We start from the raw sequence: 19,173 nt of genomic DNA on the forward strand, positions 1-19,173 counted from the left end.
ATTTTGATTAAATCTCCTCAGGCGCTGCCAGATGAGGCCAAGATGACATTTACTGCAAACCTTGTCCTCCACTCTTGCTCGCTTACCAAATTGCATGTAAAATATATGAAAAATTGCTGTTGTTGTTGCTGTTGCTGTTGTTGTTGCATACAACAATTTGTTACAGTCGCTGGATAGATTTAACAAATTGCATGCGCTTGAGAGTTGGCAGACGGGGAGTGGCGGATGGGGGATGGGGAGCCGAGGCCCCGCCAGATGTTACGACAGCTGGTTACACGTTTAATGTCACTCTGATTGCATTTCGGCGCATAACACATTTACATATGTATGAGTTAGCTTTCGTTTTCAATTGGTATTACGTGGCGTATGCGTAACGGCAAATGTCAAAAATTGCATTTCTCCTAACAGGCCATAAAGGTGATGCAGGAACAACTTGACTTCGTGGAGAAAGTTGTTGAGAGAAGTATTTATTTACGATTGCAATGAGCTGTTCGTTGCAATGTCGTGGCCCCTCTATTGCCTCCCATCTCTAGGGCAGCTCTTTGTTAACAAATTTAACTAATATGTGCCTAAATATTAGTTCCACTTTCTAAAGTGGTAAAGCATTTAAAAATAATGCTTTAACTTTAAGTTTCTTACATATGCACACTTAATGGCAGTTTTTCTGTTAGTTTTTTGAACATTTTTCCTTGATGTCTTAATTATCATAAAGGTCGCAACATTTCAATATAGAGCTGTGCGCGTGACAAAAAGAAAGGAGCCTTTTTTAGAAGAACGGTGCCAAATAATACTCTTTCATGGAAGGAGTCTCACAGTATAGGCATGCATTTGATAGGGTTCCGGGTCGACTTCTTGTCTGACATCAGTTTGTCGGAGTCTCTGAAGGGGTTTCAGTAAAAACGAAACTAGGCTGATGGGCCTGAAGTGTTTAGGCTTACTGTGTGGTTGCTTTTATTTTTATGAAATGTTTTGCATTCTATATCTTATAGGTATATAGTATATCTAGCGCTGTAATACTTGTATGTAGCGTACCTTTTTTGCATTTTATTATTCCATCTACTTCCGCACAGCTCGAACTATTTTAATGTATCATTTAATACCCGTCAGAAATATAAAGGGAAATTACCAATTACTAGTAATGCACTAAATATTCAAAGAGCTTTGTTGTGTTTGCAGAAAATTCCTTTTTGAATGAGCCATACAAATAGTATGTTAAACATTGAAAATAAAACCATTTAGTAAAGGGAAAAAGCTGTTAGATTAAACCTTAAATTCGATGGCTTCATCTCTTCTACTTGCCAAAATCCTTGCGATTATACAAATGTTTACGTCGACTCCTCTGCGCTGATTAAAAATATATGCACATGCCTGCAGGGACCTAACAAAGTAAATTCCTGTTTGTCTCAGCAAACAGTTGTTATTGTTTAAGTTCGCAACAAAGCATTATTTACTATTTAAATATAAATAGTTGCTAGTGCCATTGCTTATAATTTGCTTCTCATTGCGAGCCCGCGTCTCACACATAAATTCTCAAACATAGTAATTAAGCTCAGGAATTACACTAATTATGCACATTAAAGGAAGAAAAGGCGCACAGCCGTCCACACCCACACATATTTACAGTTCACAATAAGGCACAAACACACACACACCAACACACACACACAGAAATGTGCACAAAGCTATGAAATTCAAAACGCAAATGAAAATGAAAAGTGCAAACGCTTAACGGGCAACTAAAAATAGGGGTCGCGCACACAGCCAAGGGGCAGGACATGCACACACACGCTTGGGCCGGGCTAGTCGGTCGCTTAATGGCACTACAAAACACACACATACTGGCACACAAAAAACTAAAAGGATAAAAGAGAAGCTCACTGGTTGCAGCTTAATAATGAGCAGCCGCAGCAACAGCAGCCACTCTGGTGCTGGCTGGGGCAGTGGGCGTAAGGTCGTTCTGCAGCAGCATTTAACATTGGCAAAGGGTTAACGGTGCGAGGGGGAGAGGAAGGGCAGGGGCTGTTATAGTTCTGCATTTTAAATATGGTTACTGTAAACGCCTTGTGGCTGCTGGCCCATTTAAATGGCAGTGGCATTGACTAGCTACTTGTCGCCAGCTCTGGCCCTTGTGGTCAAGGACGGCCCAATGTTTTAAGCTCTGGCTGCTTTATTAACAACAAACATATGTGTGCTCTCCGTTTTTGTTTTTGTTTTTTGCAGCTGCACCGTCGTGCTCTTCAATGCCAAGCGCCACACACAGGCCTATCTGGTCAACACCTCCCGCAAAGCATTCACATCCGTCGCCTTCTCCCGCTGCGGCCGTTACGTGGCCACCGGCGAATGCGGCATCAATCCCGCCATCAAAGTCTGGGAGCTGGAAACGCCCAACGGCAATCTGGAGCATTGCAGCGGCGGCAATGTGATCGCCGAGTTTGTGGATCACAAATATGCCGTCACCTGTGTGGTAAGTTGAACATATAAATACACTCAACAACATAATTTTGGAATATAATGATGTATTTATTGCTCATTATACCGTCTACTTAAATCCCCTAAACAATCATAAATAATTGTCCAGAATGACAAGCACTTTCTATTTTGATAATTTACATTATTCATTTTTCATCAGTACAGTTCAATAAAGATCCACTACAGATTATAACTCTTTGATATAACTTTTGTAGATAACTATAACTAACACATTCCTTAATTATTTCTCATTATAAGAAGAGAACCATCTTTTATTTTAAGAACTGTCTTTAAACTTTTTTCTTCACTCAAATTTACTTTTAACGGCGAGCTTTTAGACTCAATTCAGTATTATAAAACATAAAATATCTTTTTTTTTATCAAAAATAATATTTTATTCTTTTAAAAACCTTAACTTTTAACATTTCTTATTATTGTAAAAAATAAAAGCACATTCCTATGCCTTTTAAAAAGCTTGCTTTTAACTTAGTTCAATTGTAAACAATTTTCAATTGCAAGAACTCATTATACAAATAAATTATACATCTTTCATCAGTAAAGTTCAATCGAAGTTTCCGATCCATTACAGATTATAACTCTTTTATATAACTATTTTAGATTCCTTTACCTAACACATTCCTTATTTATTTTTCATTATAAGTAGAGAACCATTTTTCATTTCGAGAATTTTATTAAACCTTTTTTCTTTAGTTTAATTTACATTTAACGGCGAGCAATTCAGTATTATAACACATAAGACTCCCCTTTTTAATCACAAGAAATATTGTATTCTTTTAAAAACCTTAACTTTTAACACTTCTCATTATTCTAAAAAGTAAAAGCACATTCCTATGCCTTCCAAAAAGCTTACTTTCAACTTGGCTCCATTTTAAACAATTTTCACTTCCAAGAACTCATTAATTTGTTGGACAGTGTACTGCAGCAACTTTGTAATGCAACTTGTTGGCTCACATTAACGTTAAACACTACCATTACCATTTGCAGGCCTTCTCGCCCACGGGCAAGTACCTGGTATCGGTTGGCTCGCAGCACGACATGATTGTCAATGTGTTCGATTGGCGGGCCAATCTGAAAATGGCCTCGAATAAGATTAGCTCGAAGGTGGCTGCGGTCTGTTTTGCCGAAGATGGCAGCTACTTTGTCACCGTGGGCAATCGTCACGTCAAATACTGGTACTTGGAGGGCGGTCGCAAGGTAAGACCTAAACCGAGACTAACCATAACAGATGCTAATAATGTCTAATAACCCCTTCCCCCACTTTGCAGTACAAAGATCCCATTCCACTGATGGGGCGCAGCGCCATTTTAGGCGATTTGCGCGACAATGACTTCTGTGCGGTGGCCTGCGGAAAGGGTATCTGCTCGGAGAGCACTTATGCCATAACACGTCAGGGCCATCTGGTGGAGTTCAGCTCGCGTCGGCTGCTGGATAAGTGGGTTCAGTGTCGCACCACAAATGCCAACTGCATTTGCGTCAATGAGCGGTTCATACTCGTCGGTTGTGCCGAGTCCATAATTCGGATTTTCAATGCAGCCACACTGGAATATGTGACGACGCTGCCCCGTACACACTACCTCGGCGTCGATGTGGCTCAGGGCATACAAATCAATCACATTATGTCTGTGCCAACACAGGCAAAGTTTCCCGACTGTATTGCCATGGTCTTCGATGAACAGCGATCCAAGGTAAAACAGAGATGGTACTTCAATGATTATAAAGGATCAGCAACTAAGCTCTCTTCTCATTCCTCACAGGTCAGCTGCGTCTACAACGATCACTCCCTTTACATTTGGGATCTGCGTGACATTTCCCGTGTGGGCAAATCGCATTCCTTCCTCTACCACTCCACGTGCATTTGGGGCGTGGAAACTGTGCCATATAACCTGGAGCGTGAGCCGTCGCACACGCTGCCCGAAGATTGCTTTGTAACCTGCTCCTCAGATGACACCATACGTGTCTGGGGGCTGGATGGTTGTGCCAATAATGAAATCTATCGGAAAAATATCTACTCCAAGGAGCTGCTGAAAGTCATTTACAGCGATGAGGACCTGCAATTCATTAAGGATCAGGGCTCGTCGCTGACGGACAAGACGGGCGGTTCCAGCTACGATGGTCGCAATGGTGTGCGCTGCATCAAGATAAGTCCGGAACTGCAGCATTTGGCCAGCGGCGATCGTTGCGGCAACATTCGCGTCTATAGTCTCGTCAATCTGCAACTGTTGACCACCATCGAGGCGCACGAATCGGAAGTTCTGTGTCTGGAGTATTCCAATGAGAAAATAGAACGCAAGCTACTGGCCAGTGCCAGTCGGGATCGTCTTATTCATGTCTTCGATGTGTCGCAGAATTATTTGCTCTTGCAGACCCTAGACGATCACTCATCGTCTATAACGTCCATAAAGTTTGTGGGCTCCGGACTGAACTTCCAAATGATATCGTGCGGCGCAGATAAATCCATTATGTTCAGAACTTTTCAGGTAAGTGGCGCGATAGTTGTTTGTTAATCAAATTTGGACTTACATTCGCTTTTCTGTTTGCAGGGCAACATCTTTCTGCGCGGCACCAACACCTCAGGCAAAACAACGCTCTACGACATGGAGGTGGACTCCAATGCCAAGCACATACTCACCGCCTGCCAGGATCGAAATGTGCGCGTTTATGGCACCCAGAATGCCAAGCAGACGAAGACGTTTAAGGGCTCCCATTCGGATGAGGGCAGTCTGATTAAGCTGAGTCTCGATCCCAGTGGCATTTATGTGGCCACATCGTGCACGGATAAGACCTTGGCCGTCTACGATTACTACTCCAGCGAGTGCATGGCTCGCATGTACGGACACAGCGAACTGGTCACGGGTTTGAAGTTCACCAACGATTGCCGCCATCTGATCTCGGCCAGCGGGGATGGCTGCATTTTTATTTGGCAAGTGCCACACGACATGATTGTCACCATGCAGGCCCGCATGTCCCAACAGCGCTTGCGTTCCGGGCACGCCCCGCTGCAGCGACCCCTCGCACCGATTTCTCCGCCGGAGGGCATTGTCGTGGAGTCGCCAACCAACGAGTTGGTGGAACATTTGGGCGGCATGCCACAAAAGTTTGTCACACCGCAGGCGGGCTTTGCGGGAGATTCGCCACCGACCCCCGGCTACAGACTCTCAGATGTGGGACAATTGCCGCAGTGGGCCAAACGTAAGGTGGCGGACTCAGACAGTGGCGCTATGTCCATCCCCACGCCGGGGGTAAGCGCCTCTGTCGGCGGTGCGGCCATGCATGCGGCCTCCTCCATGACCAACCTCAGTTCGTCGCCTAGTCAAACCCAGCTGGGCGTGGCACCACGCCCCAGAGGTCGTTGGGCACAGCGTAGCAATCAATTGGACCCGGATGATTTACGATCGAATTCGGAGAGTCCGCTGGGCACCGTTTCATCGGTGGGCGGCATCAGTGCCACCACTGTTCAGACCTCGGACTACAATAGTGCCTCCTCTAAGGACATTATGTACAATCAGACCTATTTGAGCGAAGATAGCTCCATAGACTCGGGCATGGAGACGCGTCGCGAGCTCAAGTTCATAGGCAGTAGCAATAATGGCACCGTAGCTGCGGCCAGTGCTGTTAATAACAATGGTGCCATGGTTGGGGCCCAGCAGCAGCGACTGCAACCAGAAAAGCGGAAGGGCCTGCGCTTTGACACCCACACGCATGATCATGACGGGGATATAGAGGACATATCGGATGGCGAGCGAACTAGCTCGGATCACGGCATGTTCTACAACAACATCTCGCCCAGCACGCCAACGTAAGTTTGGAAACCTCATGTCCCAACTAAATTCAATTCACGAACTATATATAATTATGAATCTTTGCAGTGACTTCAAGGTAACGGCCATGAACGAGGATGAGCTGCGCAAATCGGTGCGTCGTCAAAAGTTTGAGAAAACCGGACTCCAGCTGAGTGGCAATGGTAGTTCGCATACGGCCAGCACTGGAACGGGCACTGGCACATCGGACACCGAGGACGAGGGCTCCACGCCGAGCGCTGAGAATGCCGAACGCTCATTGGCCTCAACATTAGGCGGCAGCTCTGAGAATCTGCCACAGAGTGGAAATAGTTTTCTGCACGCAGCACTGCCGGAGGGACCCGGCATGCTGCTGGAGCGTGGGACGAGCAGTAAGCGAAATGCCCGTTCAGCGAGGACCCCCATCAGGCAATTCTATTGACTATTTCTCTCTCTCGCCACAGGCCGTCGCAGCATCAGCGCCAAACACAATACTGAAAATGGCAAAGGCGTCTCCGCATCGCCCACCATAACCAAGTCATACACCAGCACCAAGAAGGAGGAGCTCCTGCAGGTCATCAACAAGGTCAAGCAGACGCTGGAGAATGTGAGTGTGAATGGCGCCAGCCTTGTCTTTTGCCCTATTCTGTACTTTATGTTCTCCTCTTCTATGTTGTTTTTTTTTATTATTATTATTATTATTTTCCCCCAAACTGTATTTTTCTTTATATCTTGTTTTGTTTTTGGTGGTGTCTGTTTTGTTCGAATATCCAACAATCCGCAACAACCCTTTTTATGTTTAGGGCCCGCGTAAAAATGGCATTAAAAAGTTGAATGCCATACTGGAGGTGAGACGACAAGTTGTGTAATGTTGTTGCCTCATAATGGGCTTTACTAAATATTAATCTATAACACATCGACTACGCATTACTCATGAATATAATTTACAAACAAATTCGACTGAACGTTTAAGTGGACCATTAAAAGAACATACCATATACTCATATCTGGAGAGGCTTCTGGCAATAAAGCTAAGGTCTTTGTTATTGCTTATTGACTCAAATAAAATAGGCTTCAGGGCATACTTGAAAGTTTGCTTTGACCAACTGAGCGTAGCTTTAAAAAGAGATTGCTGCTTTAGCCTCCGTATTCCATTTACATTTGCAACTGCTTAATGAATTAAAGAATTCTTAAACTTCATTCGACTTACACAAGTGCTAGCTACTAATTTTTTTTAAAAATAAAAATTAATTATGAAAAAAACAAAATTTTTTAAAAATTAAAATTAATTGTTAAAAAAAACAAAAAAAAAAGTAGTTTGCATCGGCCGGGAATCGAACCCGGGCCGCCCGCGTGGCAGGCGAGCATTCTACCACTGAACCACCGATGCTGTTGGTTGCCCAGCGACTAAGCTGCGACTTGCGCTGCGCGCCCAACTACTTAATACGAATAGTTGTGCGCATCTGCCACTAGCAAGAGTGGGAATCTAAAAATAGACACAACAACAAAAAGTTGCTAAAAAAGCGAACTCAAATGGCAACTGCAGGGTTGGCAGGGAGTGGAAAATGGAATTAATAAATAATTCACATATGTATACATACTTATGTATATAAAATATAAAAAATAAAAAAGATAATAAATAAACCTATGTAGAGTATATACATAAATTAATATGCTTTTTTTAAATATTCACACACAAATAAATATTAATTAATAAACTTTAAAATGCAACAACTCACATAATTTCTTGCCCGCGTAATTAACCTGGCTTTGAGAAATAACAGACATTTATTTCATTATTTTTAACCACCAATTAGTTATGTTTCTAATCCCATACTAAAGTGCTATCTTAGTCTTTAATTAGTGTAGCATTTAACTGAAATTTGTCGTCCATCCACAGGTCGGACACAGGCCGCTGCGTGGCAGCCATAGCATAGCTGATCTGAGCATGGCCGGAAACTTGGATGGATCGCGTAATGTCGCCGGCTCGGGACGTTACACAAAGCCGGGTAAGCTACAAGATATCGGTTAGATCTGTTAGGAACTATAATGCGCCCTACAGTAAATTGTCGAGTAGGCTAAAAAGGCTAACAAACTTTGCTGCTCTTCTCCTCTCTTCTCTCTCTTTGTGCTCACTGCTGCCCTGTGGTAATGAATTAATGTATCCATTGAAATATTCTCTGTGTGTGTGTCTGTGTGTATTTAATGTTGTTTTCGAATTTACTAAACCATATAGTTGCTTCCCATGAAAATTCACAGTATATTAGCCCAGCTATAGCCACCCAGCAACAACAACAACAACAGCAATCACAACCACAAACAGTGAGGCAAATTCAACACCAAAATCAATACCAGCCTGTCCAAAAACAACAACAGCAACAACAACAACAGCCGCCACAGCAACAGCAACAACAATTCTTCAACTGTGCCGCACCCAAATCGAAGTTGCAGCAAAATTTCCAAACCATGCGTCAAGTCCAGCAACACTATCCGCCCTACCCGCATCATGTGGGCGTCCATCAGATACATCCACCACCGGGGGTGCCCTTCATGCAGAAGCCGACTGCTGGCCGAACAACTCAGACCGCTCCACGTCTGGGGGCTAAGCGTAATCCGGCGGGCAATTCTCGACGAACGCCCAGCATACTCAAGCACTATAAATCGTGCCCGGTGTCGCCGGTGCATGAGGAGGTCGAGTGGTCGGGAGATAACGAACGCACCGTAGTTGCAGAGCCCAAGAGGCATTCGGTCTATGCGGATGATGCCCGCACCATCTTGGATATGATACATGCGGATACGGAGAAGATGATTGAGGAGATAACGCGGAAATACGGTGATCTGGATGATGTGGACATGTGCGAGAGAAGGCAAGTCGGCATGCCCGCCTCCTACTCGATGCCCTCGAACTTGCGCGGTCTGGGCTCCACCGGGGAGTCGACACCGACGCGCACCCCACCCCGCGGCAACTGTACCCAATACTACACCGTCTATCGTGAGATCTATCAGTGTGAGCGTAAGGTCTCGCTCTCGGACATCCTACAACCGGAGCAGTTCGCGCAGCAGCAGCAGCGGCTGGAGGAGGCGCGCTTCCTGGAGACTCAGCGCCATTCGAGCGCCAGTTTCTTTCTCACATCGCAGCCCTCGCATGATCGCATGAGTCAGGAGTCGCTGTTGAGTGACGAGAATGGCGGTGGAAGCTATTGCAATAGCTTGGAGAGCGTGCTCTCCGATGAGAGTGACTGCAAGAGCGCGCCCCTCGAACCGCCACCCGTGCAATTTCAGAGGCATGCGGGCATACGAAACTTTATCATACACGGCCCTGTCGCCCAACAGCTGTCCAAGTCCTACGGCAGCAGTCCCAATGCCTACGGCAGTTTCGATTACTATATGCAGCGGGGAGTAGCGGGAGCAGGAGGAGGAATGGGAGTAGGCAGCGGCGCCGGCGGCTACGATAGCTTTGACATGTCTGGCTACAATTTGGAGCAACTTAAGCCGCTGCCTAGTTCCAAAACCTATCCACGCATTGCTCCCCCAGCAGCAACTACCACTAGCGCTGGCAAAATTGAGGAAATACCCACACTACGCTCCAAAAATAAACAATACAATTCGGGAGTTAACAAGAGTCTGAGCACAGATTTTGCCCAACAACGCCAGCAACGAAACTCCAATCCCATGCAATCCAACGAATTGATGTTTGTGCGAAAACCCGTGAAGCCCAAGCCTCCCATACCTGCCAAGCCCCACAATTTGGTTTCCACACTCACGCACTGCGTCGAGCATAAACAGAGTCCGAAACGCGTGACCAACTCACGCACGGCGAGTGTGGTGCGCCAATTCGAGCATAATTTGCAGAAATTTGAGCGCGAAAAGCAGCGACAACAACAACAGCGACCCGTGCCCACGGCCATGCGATCTTCGGTTAGTAGCGGAGCTCTGGCCACCCAGAGTTGTCTGAAGAAAGTGTCACGATTCGACACCAGTGAGAGTAATCGACGAGCCACGAGCATGCGCCAACGAGCGAGGCCCAAAATAAGTGTTCGCTTCAACACCGTCTCGCAAATCAAATACACGCCCAGTGCGAAGCGTGTGGCTGGCGGTGGTGCCGCAACCGCAACCACAACCACCCGACCACTGAACGACATCAACAGCAATGAGGCCGACACAGAATTCGAGCCCGAATTCGAACCCTCACCCGAGCCCATAGTGGGCAGCCTGCCCAGCGATTATGGCGGGGAACGTACCTTCGAAATGTATTTCTCGGAAAATGGCAACGCCGGGGAAAACATGAATATGGACAGTCTGAAGCTATACACGAAGCCCGAACTGCAATCTGTCGTCGACGAAATACAGCAGGAGCGCGCCAAGCATAAGAAAAATCTAGCGAATGTGGAACGTAGTGTCCAAAACAATTCCACCACTCATCAGTGTCAAAATATAGCCAAAAAAATAGATATAATCGAGAAGCTGATTGCCATGGAGGAGCGTAAAATGGAACAGATTCGTTTGGCCACCGAGACTCGTCTGCGTCCCTTTGCTTGCAATTCCAAGCAAAAAGGTTACGTCAAGAGTCTGACGATGAATTTTGATATGCTGGCCAAGGGTATGGAGCGCGAGGCGGAATTGGAACAGGAGCAGGCACAGGCACAGTTCCAGGGCAGTGATGGCAACGATGCCGATTTGTGCGCCTATGCGCGTCATATTAGACGCAATTGTAGTTTACCGGATGTGCTCGAAAGTGCCGATTTTTCCGCCTACCATCATCAGCAGCATCATCATCATCATCTGCACCACAATGTGGAATTGGCCAAGGAGGTGAAAGCCGATGATGATGAGTTTGGCGCAGTTAACGGCAATGATGCTGATGAAGATGATGATGAAGATGATGACAATGATATTGAGGATGATCTACAAGGTTTGAGTGCGTTGCTGTTGTCTACACACGTCTACACACACAACTACTTAGAACATGCCCATCGAATCGTATCAACTTTTTAGTTTTCCAGACACTTCATTAACTTATCTTTTCAATATGATGCACCCATTTTTTGGCTCTTTAGTTCTCTTATTTGATAACCTAAGCTTGGGTTTTAAGCACAACAACATCTGCTCAAGAGCACCACTCCCTGCTCGCCACTCTACTCGCAATTCTCATGTCTGCTCTTTGTTGTTGTTCAATGTTTTCAGGCAATCCCAAAGCCCTCAACCCCATGCCCATTGAGGAATCATCCATACGTCGGGCCTGCTCACTAAGTGATCTGCATATGGGAAACTTTGGTAAACGTAAGTGTCAACAATTCTCTCTCTCTCTCTATTCAATCACAACTAGTATTAATGAGAATATTTGTTTCCCAGCAGCAAGCAAATCTAGCAGCAATCAGTTGCAGAAACCGTCAGTGCAGCATCGCAACAGCAGTGCCACACGATCCGCCAGTAAGAGGAACAGCTTGCAGGGCAAATCTCTGGGCAGTGGTCTATTGGGCGCCTCCAGTAATTCCATGAATGTGCTCAACCAAGGCGTAAGTAGAGAACCAGCAAGTAAAGCAGTAAGACTCTACTGATCCGATCTTTTCACAGAGCGACTCCGAACCGGAGGATAACAATCGTTTGCGCAATGCCACTAACGGACAAAGTCGTAGCAATGGACCCATTGGTAAGACAAGCGATAATCTATTTCAAATCGGCTCTTAATACATATAATTTCGTTACATTTCAGCTGCCAATCGTCAATACGGCAACAAAGCAAACAATGTCAACAATAATCGTCGCAAGGGTCCCAATTTTAGCAACGGTATGTATTATAAATTGAATGTAATTTATTAAAATGTATTACCATAAATCTGAACAACAGCTACGCTGCAAGACGACTCCAGTTCGGAGGAAACACCCAATAGTACCAGCAACAATAAGCCCATTGTACCGCCCAGACCCAGAAACTTGGGCTTTGATCACAAGAGCAAGCTTCTAAATCACAGCAACAGCCCCAATGCGGTCAAGCAACGTGGTGCGTTGGAAACTTTGGAGTACGAGGGTCCAGATCGTAAGTTCGCAGTATTACTTCAATAAATACAGAACGATTGCCAATTCGTAAACTTATATTCCCATTTCCACAGCTGAGGCGCAGGTTCACAATGTCATAAATAAATTGTATACAACAACACAAACGGCGATGCAACTGCATGCCAATCTGAAGAATTCGCTGCTTTTGAAGGAACTGGAGAACGCTGTGATTATGTCGCGCAATATGCTCGGCAGCATAACACAAAATCGGTAAAGCTATACACAGTCTATGTATAATCTGTGAATTGCAAATGTATAAGAAAGCTAAAGATATGTTAAAGCTAAACGAAGCTGGTCTAATCTAAAGAATCAACAAAAGACAGCAGTCTTCAAATTATTGATGAACCTTTCATAAATTAGTTTTCTACAAGATCGTCGAAATAAGCTTTTGTTGTGCAGAATAAATCATCTCCTGTTCTTTAATGAACTGTAATTGTAATTGAATACACGAGAAAGTTTGAGATATCTTAAAGTTTATTAATCATCTCTATTATCGAGTTTCGGTTCTGTTATTAATAAGAACCCGGTCTTTGCGAAAGATTTAAATTAAATATAGTTTGTTCAATTCATTCTATGCTTCGAGGCTTTTGTTGTGCAGATGAAATCATCTTCTGCTCTTTAGCGAATTGTAAGTACAAAAGAAAGTTGAAGATATATTAGAGTTAATTAATCATCTCTAATGTACTCGTGCAACATACATAATAAGATACCGGTATTTGCAAAGACTCAAATTAAATAAAGTTTGTTCAATTAATTCTCCTCAAAGTAGGCTTTGATCTTTCTGGAAGAAGATTAGCGTAAGCGGAGACTAAGTCTCTTTCTATTCAAAAATAAGTTAGAAAAACGTACAATAGTTAATACTTTTAAAGAAAACTTCATTTATTTCTTGAAGTTCGTTTTGGAAGTTTGTTTCTACATGGAGCCTAATTAAACAAATTTTTGTCAATTGCAGGCCAAACGAAAAGACGCTTACAAATCAAACAAACATGCATGGCGGCGTTTATGGCGTCAATGAACAAACGACAGCAACAACAACATCAACAGGAACAACAGGAACAGGAGCGACAAGCAACAATCTTGATAATGGCGACTATCTGATGATGGTCAATAACTGTGCCGATCTTTTGAGCAATTTACGCACGAAGCACAAACCCGATGACTGTGAGAATAACTCCTAGTGTGTAGCGCTTAGTCTAAGCAATAATGGCAACTAAATGGGGGGAACTAATATTTATTAAACAATTTGAAAATGCAACCACAACAAAAGGCAATGGAGGAAACACCAACCCTAACAAATAATAACAATTCAATAAACAAACACTAAACTCTTATTGTAATTAATATGCATTAATACTAACTACAATTAAAACCCCATTATTATTATTAATATTATAATTATCTATTATTATTACTATATTGTTATGTTAAGTGTTTAGCTAAGTTCGTAGCTCATATGTGAAATGTGTTGATTGTGAAGAGTTTGATTTTTTTTTCGTGCGCGTGCATTTTGTTTGCATTCATTTGAAGAAATTTGAAGAAATGGATTGCTTAGCTTAAATATAATTTAGTTTTTAAACCAATTGTGAATGTGAGAAGCAACAACAATTTCTACAATTATGTGTATATGTTAAGTGTTATTTGAGTTCTAAGGCACATAACGGTGTCGATTGTTACGTTGAGTGTAAGAGCTCCCGACTTTATTGTAAAGTGCGCTTAGTTAATGCCTTTGTTCATTTGTTTCCCGATAATTAGTCAAAATGTACGATGGCAAACATTTTTAGCAACTTTTGAAGCGCTCTTGTGTCAAATTGAAAATTCCAATCCATATATGTATATTTATCTATATGTATGTATACTCACATTATATTTAACAACAAACAACATATAAGTGCTTATTAATGGCAAAAAGAAAGAAGAAAATGTTGATAAATGGTGTGTCTCTATTTCCTTACTTGTGCCTAAAAAATATTTTGGAATGTGGCGCAGAAGTACGTCTTTCTCCGAAGCACTTAATGTTTAATTGAATAGTTAATTATTATATTTGTATTTACGACAATTATACATATATAAAGCTTGTCTAATTTGTATTAGTCCTTAAATTTACATAACAATAATTTACAACTAACTGAAATGTATTAAATTTAACTTAAATTAGAAAAACAACCATTATGCTATTTCAATTTAAACTAAAACAAAACAACAACTAATTAAAAACCAATAACAATAATACATAATGCATAATTTTTGAAAATATTAAACACGCTTGTTTCTTTTCAAAGCCAATCGCCAACTTCCAGCCAAATAGTCCCTATTTATTTGGCTGCCAAGTTGAAAACAAAACCCATTAACTGCTACCACACATCTCTGGCATATGCGCGACATATGCCAACAGCTGTATTCTGTATATAGTATATATCTATTCGAATATTCCATATTCTTAGATGGGTAACGGCCAAAATAAAAACCAAATAAAACAACACTTAAAACTAACTAAAACTAATCCCCAAACATAACTACAAATTGTACAATTTTTGAGCAGCACAGCAAAAAAAGAAAAGTGTAATAAAAATAGTTCAACAATTATCAACCAAAACAAGAATTTAAATACCTAAGTAGAGGGTATGAAGAGATGATGTCATGGATGATATGGATATTTAAAAATGTCCACATACGTTTTTAAAGTTAATATTTTAAACTAACCGGAAAATATATTGGGATGCCAGCCAGATATACCCCCAACTGATTCGCTTTCTGAGACTAAAAGAAAGAACAGAAGTGTAACAGATGATTGCAAAAGAGCAGAGACTGGGTTGCTAGCGCCTTCTTATACGAAAGCATATAAAAAATCTCTACCAATCTATGGACCAAAGGACTCAATTACAAACGAGCTTATAGTCATAAATATAATCTTTGCCTATGCAATTTTTCAACTTTTGCTCTTTGTTTCTGCTATTGAATGCCTTGAATTTTAGAATCTTTGAATTATACGATTTAGGAGTGTAATATAGAACGTTTTTTTTTTTTTTTGTAATCGCAATAATTATTATTGTATTAAATATTCCATAGCTTAGGTTTTTATTTAAAGCAAAATAGAATTACCGGACTTCTTCTGTAAATTTGTTCTGTTTTTGGGGAAAACAACGCTCCTACGTTGAAGAAATAACTGCAATAGAATAATAATTTTTAAAAGTAAACCCTTAGCTAAACAAAGCTTTGAGGGAGCTTCCTTTTAATAGTGGAATCGGAAACTTTCGCGAAACGCCTTGTCCCCCATATAATTTTTTTGTAAGGACTCTGCTTGAGTTAAGTATATGTATGTATGTATATAACAATGAAAATATCCATCCACATGGAAGCAATCAAGTCGAGTCCAGACCAATAAAAAACTGACCAGCACAGTTCAGCCCAGTGGGTGATGTAAGTGATATCGAAAAAAGCAAAGTTAGATTGGCATGAGGGCTCGATTTAAACTTTTCAACATGACCGCCGCCCACCCCCCAACCATATTTGCCACCCACTGCACAAAGCTATTGTTGGGCATGTGTGTAGGTGTGTATGTTGGTGTGTGTGTGTGTGTGTGTGTGTAAGCATTGTGTTGCAATTTTAGTCGAACGAGCAGGCAAAAGTGCCTTGCGCTGTTCAGTTTATCGTTGAACCTTACCCCCGCAGCCCAACCAACCCCTCCAGCGAGCACGATGGCCATCGATACTTGGCCGGTTTAGTTGCCCCATTGGGGTTGGTCTTCAATTAACTTGTATCAATATTGAACCAGGGAGGAACTTGGGCTCTTAATTCGTAAATGGGGTTATGCAAGCGTTGTGGCAACTCATCGCTGTAGTAGCTGCAGAAAATGTTGCCAACACTTGGCTTGGCAATCGTTTGGCGAACACCAACAAAATCTAGCAACCATCTCTCCCTTTAGCATCCTAAAAATTTATTTATGTTAGGGTATATCTTTATATGTGTATAAGATATTGTGTCCTGACTGACTGACTCGTGATAGTCTATAATATATTCAATGAAAATTAATTCTATGATTAAGAAATGAGAAAACAAAATCAATTTAGATGCACAACTGACTATGCTGCGCAAAATGTTGGATGATAATCATCTTTCTCTTAACCAAACTCTCTCTCTTTCTCTCTCTCTCACTATTGTATAAAACTGCTGTCCATATCCGAGAAAATCATCATAACTGCCGCAATATGTAGTCCAAATATTATCATTTGGATTTTCAATTCTGTTGGAACTTTTGCAAATGCAAGCCCTTCGACACAGTTTCCGCTCAAGAAAAGATTAACTAAAAAGGATTTAATTAATTTTTTTCAATTAATTTTAATTAATGCTGTTTATTTTTCAGAGAAACTTTTATACGATTTAGTTAGAACCATGGGAATACCAGTCCACTAGGTTGTCTGGTCTTAGAAATTAAATATTTTATGCTTTTATGTTATAACTAAAGAACGGAAAAAGCAGATTTTGAGCAAGTTTTGGACGCCAAAAAAGCTAACGTACCAACATTTTGCAATTAGGGATTTTCCAAAACTCTCGTAATTCTGAGAATTTCCCTTGGTTCTTTAATAAATTTAATTAAAGTAATTTGTTAAAAATTTACAAATGATCAACCAACAATTTCATATGAGAAAATGTAGCATGAAACGAAATACGCACATATGTATGTATGTATGCATGTATGGTAGGCGCGTGAGCGGATTTACAGTTATGATTTTTGATTCTTTGCCTTCACTTTTACGTTCTTAAAGAGAGCATTCTGCTTGCAGCTGCAATGCAAAGCTTAGTTTTTCTCGACCTGTTGACCGCGTCGCGCCGTTTGTATTTGGAGTTGCCGACAACTCTGAGAAAATGTTTAATTAATAGTTTAAATATTACAAAAATGATGTAAAAAGCATATGTAAATATTAAGTTGTGTGTGAAGTGTGCAAAATATGTATGTATATATGTTAATGCGAAAATGCCGCGCGATAAATGCGCCAAGTAAATGTATATGTGTATGTGTGTGTTCGTGATTTCTAATAAATTGCGCAGTGCATTATTTTTATTTTTATTTTTTTTCAAGTGTTTGTAAATGTGATTAAAAATAAGTAAAGGTGCGATCGCAATTAACCTGCATGTAAATGTAAGTATGCAGTGATTTATATTTGTATTTATTTATATATGTATGTTCACGTATAAATATGCCTCACCCACAGTGGCCTTTAAATTAGCAGACAAAATGTCACCATAACATAACAGAAAGAAAAAACTCAATTTACAGAACTTGCCGAATGTGTTGTATAACAGATTGCTAACATGCCTACATTTATGTGTTGAATCTGTTATATGAATTCATACCAACAAGTTGGAGTTTCGTTGGTCGAGCGCCCCAACTTGAGCAAAGGATCAAGAGAGCGCAGTTAGATCAATCAGAAAAGCAAGAGAGCAATTAAGCATGAAAGACACAGTTATACTTAATAAATAATTGGCAAGTCGAGACGACTGCGGTTTTTGCACAATTACAAAAATTACGATTAATGGTTATAGTCATAAATGCAATATCTGACGCTCATAGACATGTGCGCTCTTAGAACTTTATTTATTATAGCCTGTTTTATTATAACCTGTACCCAAAGGGTAAAATGTATGTAAAATATGTGCAGAGTATTTCATAGACGGGACACCCGACTCTAGCTTCTCCACTTGTTTTTATTAGATGATTGGCGATCACAACGCATTGCCCAAACGGTAAAAGCTAGCTTCCTTGTATTACATACATTCGAACTAAGCTAGTGGGTACATATGTATGTATGTTTATCGGACGAAATTGTCTTTATATTGTTGCCCTCTCTCACTCAGACAAACACACACACACACACATACGCGTTTATGAATAATTTATGGCAGCGCCCAATCATAGAGCAAGACAAAAAGTTGCGCATGAAATATTTTCAATAAGCTGCCAATGCCAGTCACGCCCTATCCTGACCAGGCCAGACCAGGCGACCAGGGGACCCAGAAACGTCATAATGACGCACACCGTTCGCACTGGGCATGACCGATAAAAGGGTGGCATGCCACATGCATGTGTATCTGTGGGGGTGGGTGGCAGAGCTGTGGAGAGCAGTAAACAACAGCCGTGCGGTTAAAGCAAGCTACACACAGACAGACTGTCTCAGTCGCAACAGTCGTATTTAATACAAAATATAAATATAAATATGGCAGATCAATCGGCACTAAAAGAACACATCACAATCCGTGTAGGTGTAGAAGAAGGTTGAGACACAGGCACTGCTGCCGTAGGTCCGCACATGATTATAACGCCGGGCCACATACACCATATAGAGGGCCAGCAGCAGCAGAAAACTGAAGCAGCTCAGCACCAGCTTTATTGTCAGCGACGCACCTCGTAGATGCCTGGCATTCTGTAGACGCATCTTGTGGCCGCACTCGCAGCACCGCACCTGATTCAACACATTGATCATCTCGGTCCGCCTCATCTCCTTGAACTTCGTGAAGGTCTGACAGAGTTCGTCGAGCAGCTTCTGTACCTCACACATCGCTAAGTTCTTCAATTTACAAATATATAGTCTATTTTTTAATCTGATGTGAAATGTTCACGCTCATATCTCAAACTGAAGTCTAAATCTCTAAGGCGATTGTGTTTAAACTTGAAGTAAAAGTTAATTTTACGAGTACAGTGCTTGGTCGAGAATAAAGAACTTTAACTTTTAAGCAACTGGTCTTTAATTCTTTAATTTAATCAATTTTAATATATATCTTTTAAAAGATGATAGTATGTAAGCTTCCAATAAGACTTCAGATCCAATTTAGTCATCTGGAACACTTCTCATCT

The 19,173-nt window shown here is 41.8% G+C and overlaps 2 protein-coding genes and 1 non-coding gene across 10 annotated transcripts in view; 1 reads left to right on the forward strand and 2 right to left on the reverse strand.

Annotated features, from left to right (window-relative positions):
- The window catches only part of LOC115631956 (mitogen-activated protein kinase-binding protein 1), a 97,796-nt gene extending 82,937 nt beyond the window's left edge, over positions 1 to 14,859 (forward strand). For 2 of the 8 annotated variants that reach the window (XM_030528816.1, XM_030528817.1), the window contains 15 exons: positions 2,221 to 2,464; positions 3,475 to 3,684; positions 3,756 to 4,175; positions 4,245 to 4,967; positions 5,031 to 6,286; positions 6,357 to 6,658; positions 6,731 to 6,873; positions 8,167 to 8,275; positions 11,451 to 11,546; positions 11,622 to 11,782; positions 11,841 to 11,916; positions 11,980 to 12,054; positions 12,115 to 12,303; positions 12,377 to 12,533; positions 13,276 to 14,858. In XM_030528816.1, coding sequence (XP_030384676.1) covers positions 2,221 to 2,464; positions 3,475 to 3,684; positions 3,756 to 4,175; positions 4,245 to 4,967; positions 5,031 to 6,286; positions 6,357 to 6,658; positions 6,731 to 6,873; positions 8,167 to 8,275; positions 11,451 to 11,546; positions 11,622 to 11,782; positions 11,841 to 11,916; positions 11,980 to 12,054; positions 12,115 to 12,303; positions 12,377 to 12,533; positions 13,276 to 13,501 — 4,387 coding nt within the window. In that variant the 3' untranslated portion in view covers positions 13,502 to 14,858. Of the gene's footprint in view, positions 1 to 2,220; positions 2,465 to 3,474; positions 3,685 to 3,755; positions 4,176 to 4,244; positions 4,968 to 5,030; positions 6,287 to 6,356; positions 6,659 to 6,730; positions 6,874 to 7,069; positions 7,115 to 8,166; positions 8,276 to 8,502; positions 11,185 to 11,450; positions 11,547 to 11,618; positions 11,783 to 11,840; positions 11,917 to 11,979; positions 12,055 to 12,114; positions 12,304 to 12,376; positions 12,534 to 13,275 lie in introns of all 8 variants that reach the window. The other 6 variants (XM_030528818.1, XM_030528811.1, XM_030528813.1 and 3 more) reach the window with 6 other exon arrangements.
- On the reverse strand, positions 7,586 to 7,656 carry Trnag-gcc. The gene has a single exon. It is a non-coding gene; the product is annotated as a tRNA-Gly (tRNA).
- A 3,603-nt stretch (positions 14,860 to 18,462) lies between the features above and the next one.
- Positions 18,463 to 18,949, reverse strand: LOC115631914. The gene has a single exon (XM_030528765.1). It carries the CDS (start codon positions 18,875 to 18,877, stop codon positions 18,554 to 18,556), a length of 324 nt encoding a protein of 107 aa, XP_030384625.1. The 5' UTR covers positions 18,878 to 18,949; the 3' UTR covers positions 18,463 to 18,553.
- Positions 18,950 to 19,173: the final 224 nt, after the last annotated feature.

The sequence above is a fragment of the Scaptodrosophila lebanonensis genome, unplaced genomic scaffold (assembly GCF_003285725.1).
Source record: "Scaptodrosophila lebanonensis strain 11010-0011.00,11010-0021.00 unplaced genomic scaffold, SlebRS2 tig00001412-arrow-pilon, whole genome shotgun sequence".
NCBI classification, from domain to species: Eukaryota; Metazoa; Arthropoda; class Insecta; order Diptera; family Drosophilidae; genus Scaptodrosophila; species Scaptodrosophila lebanonensis.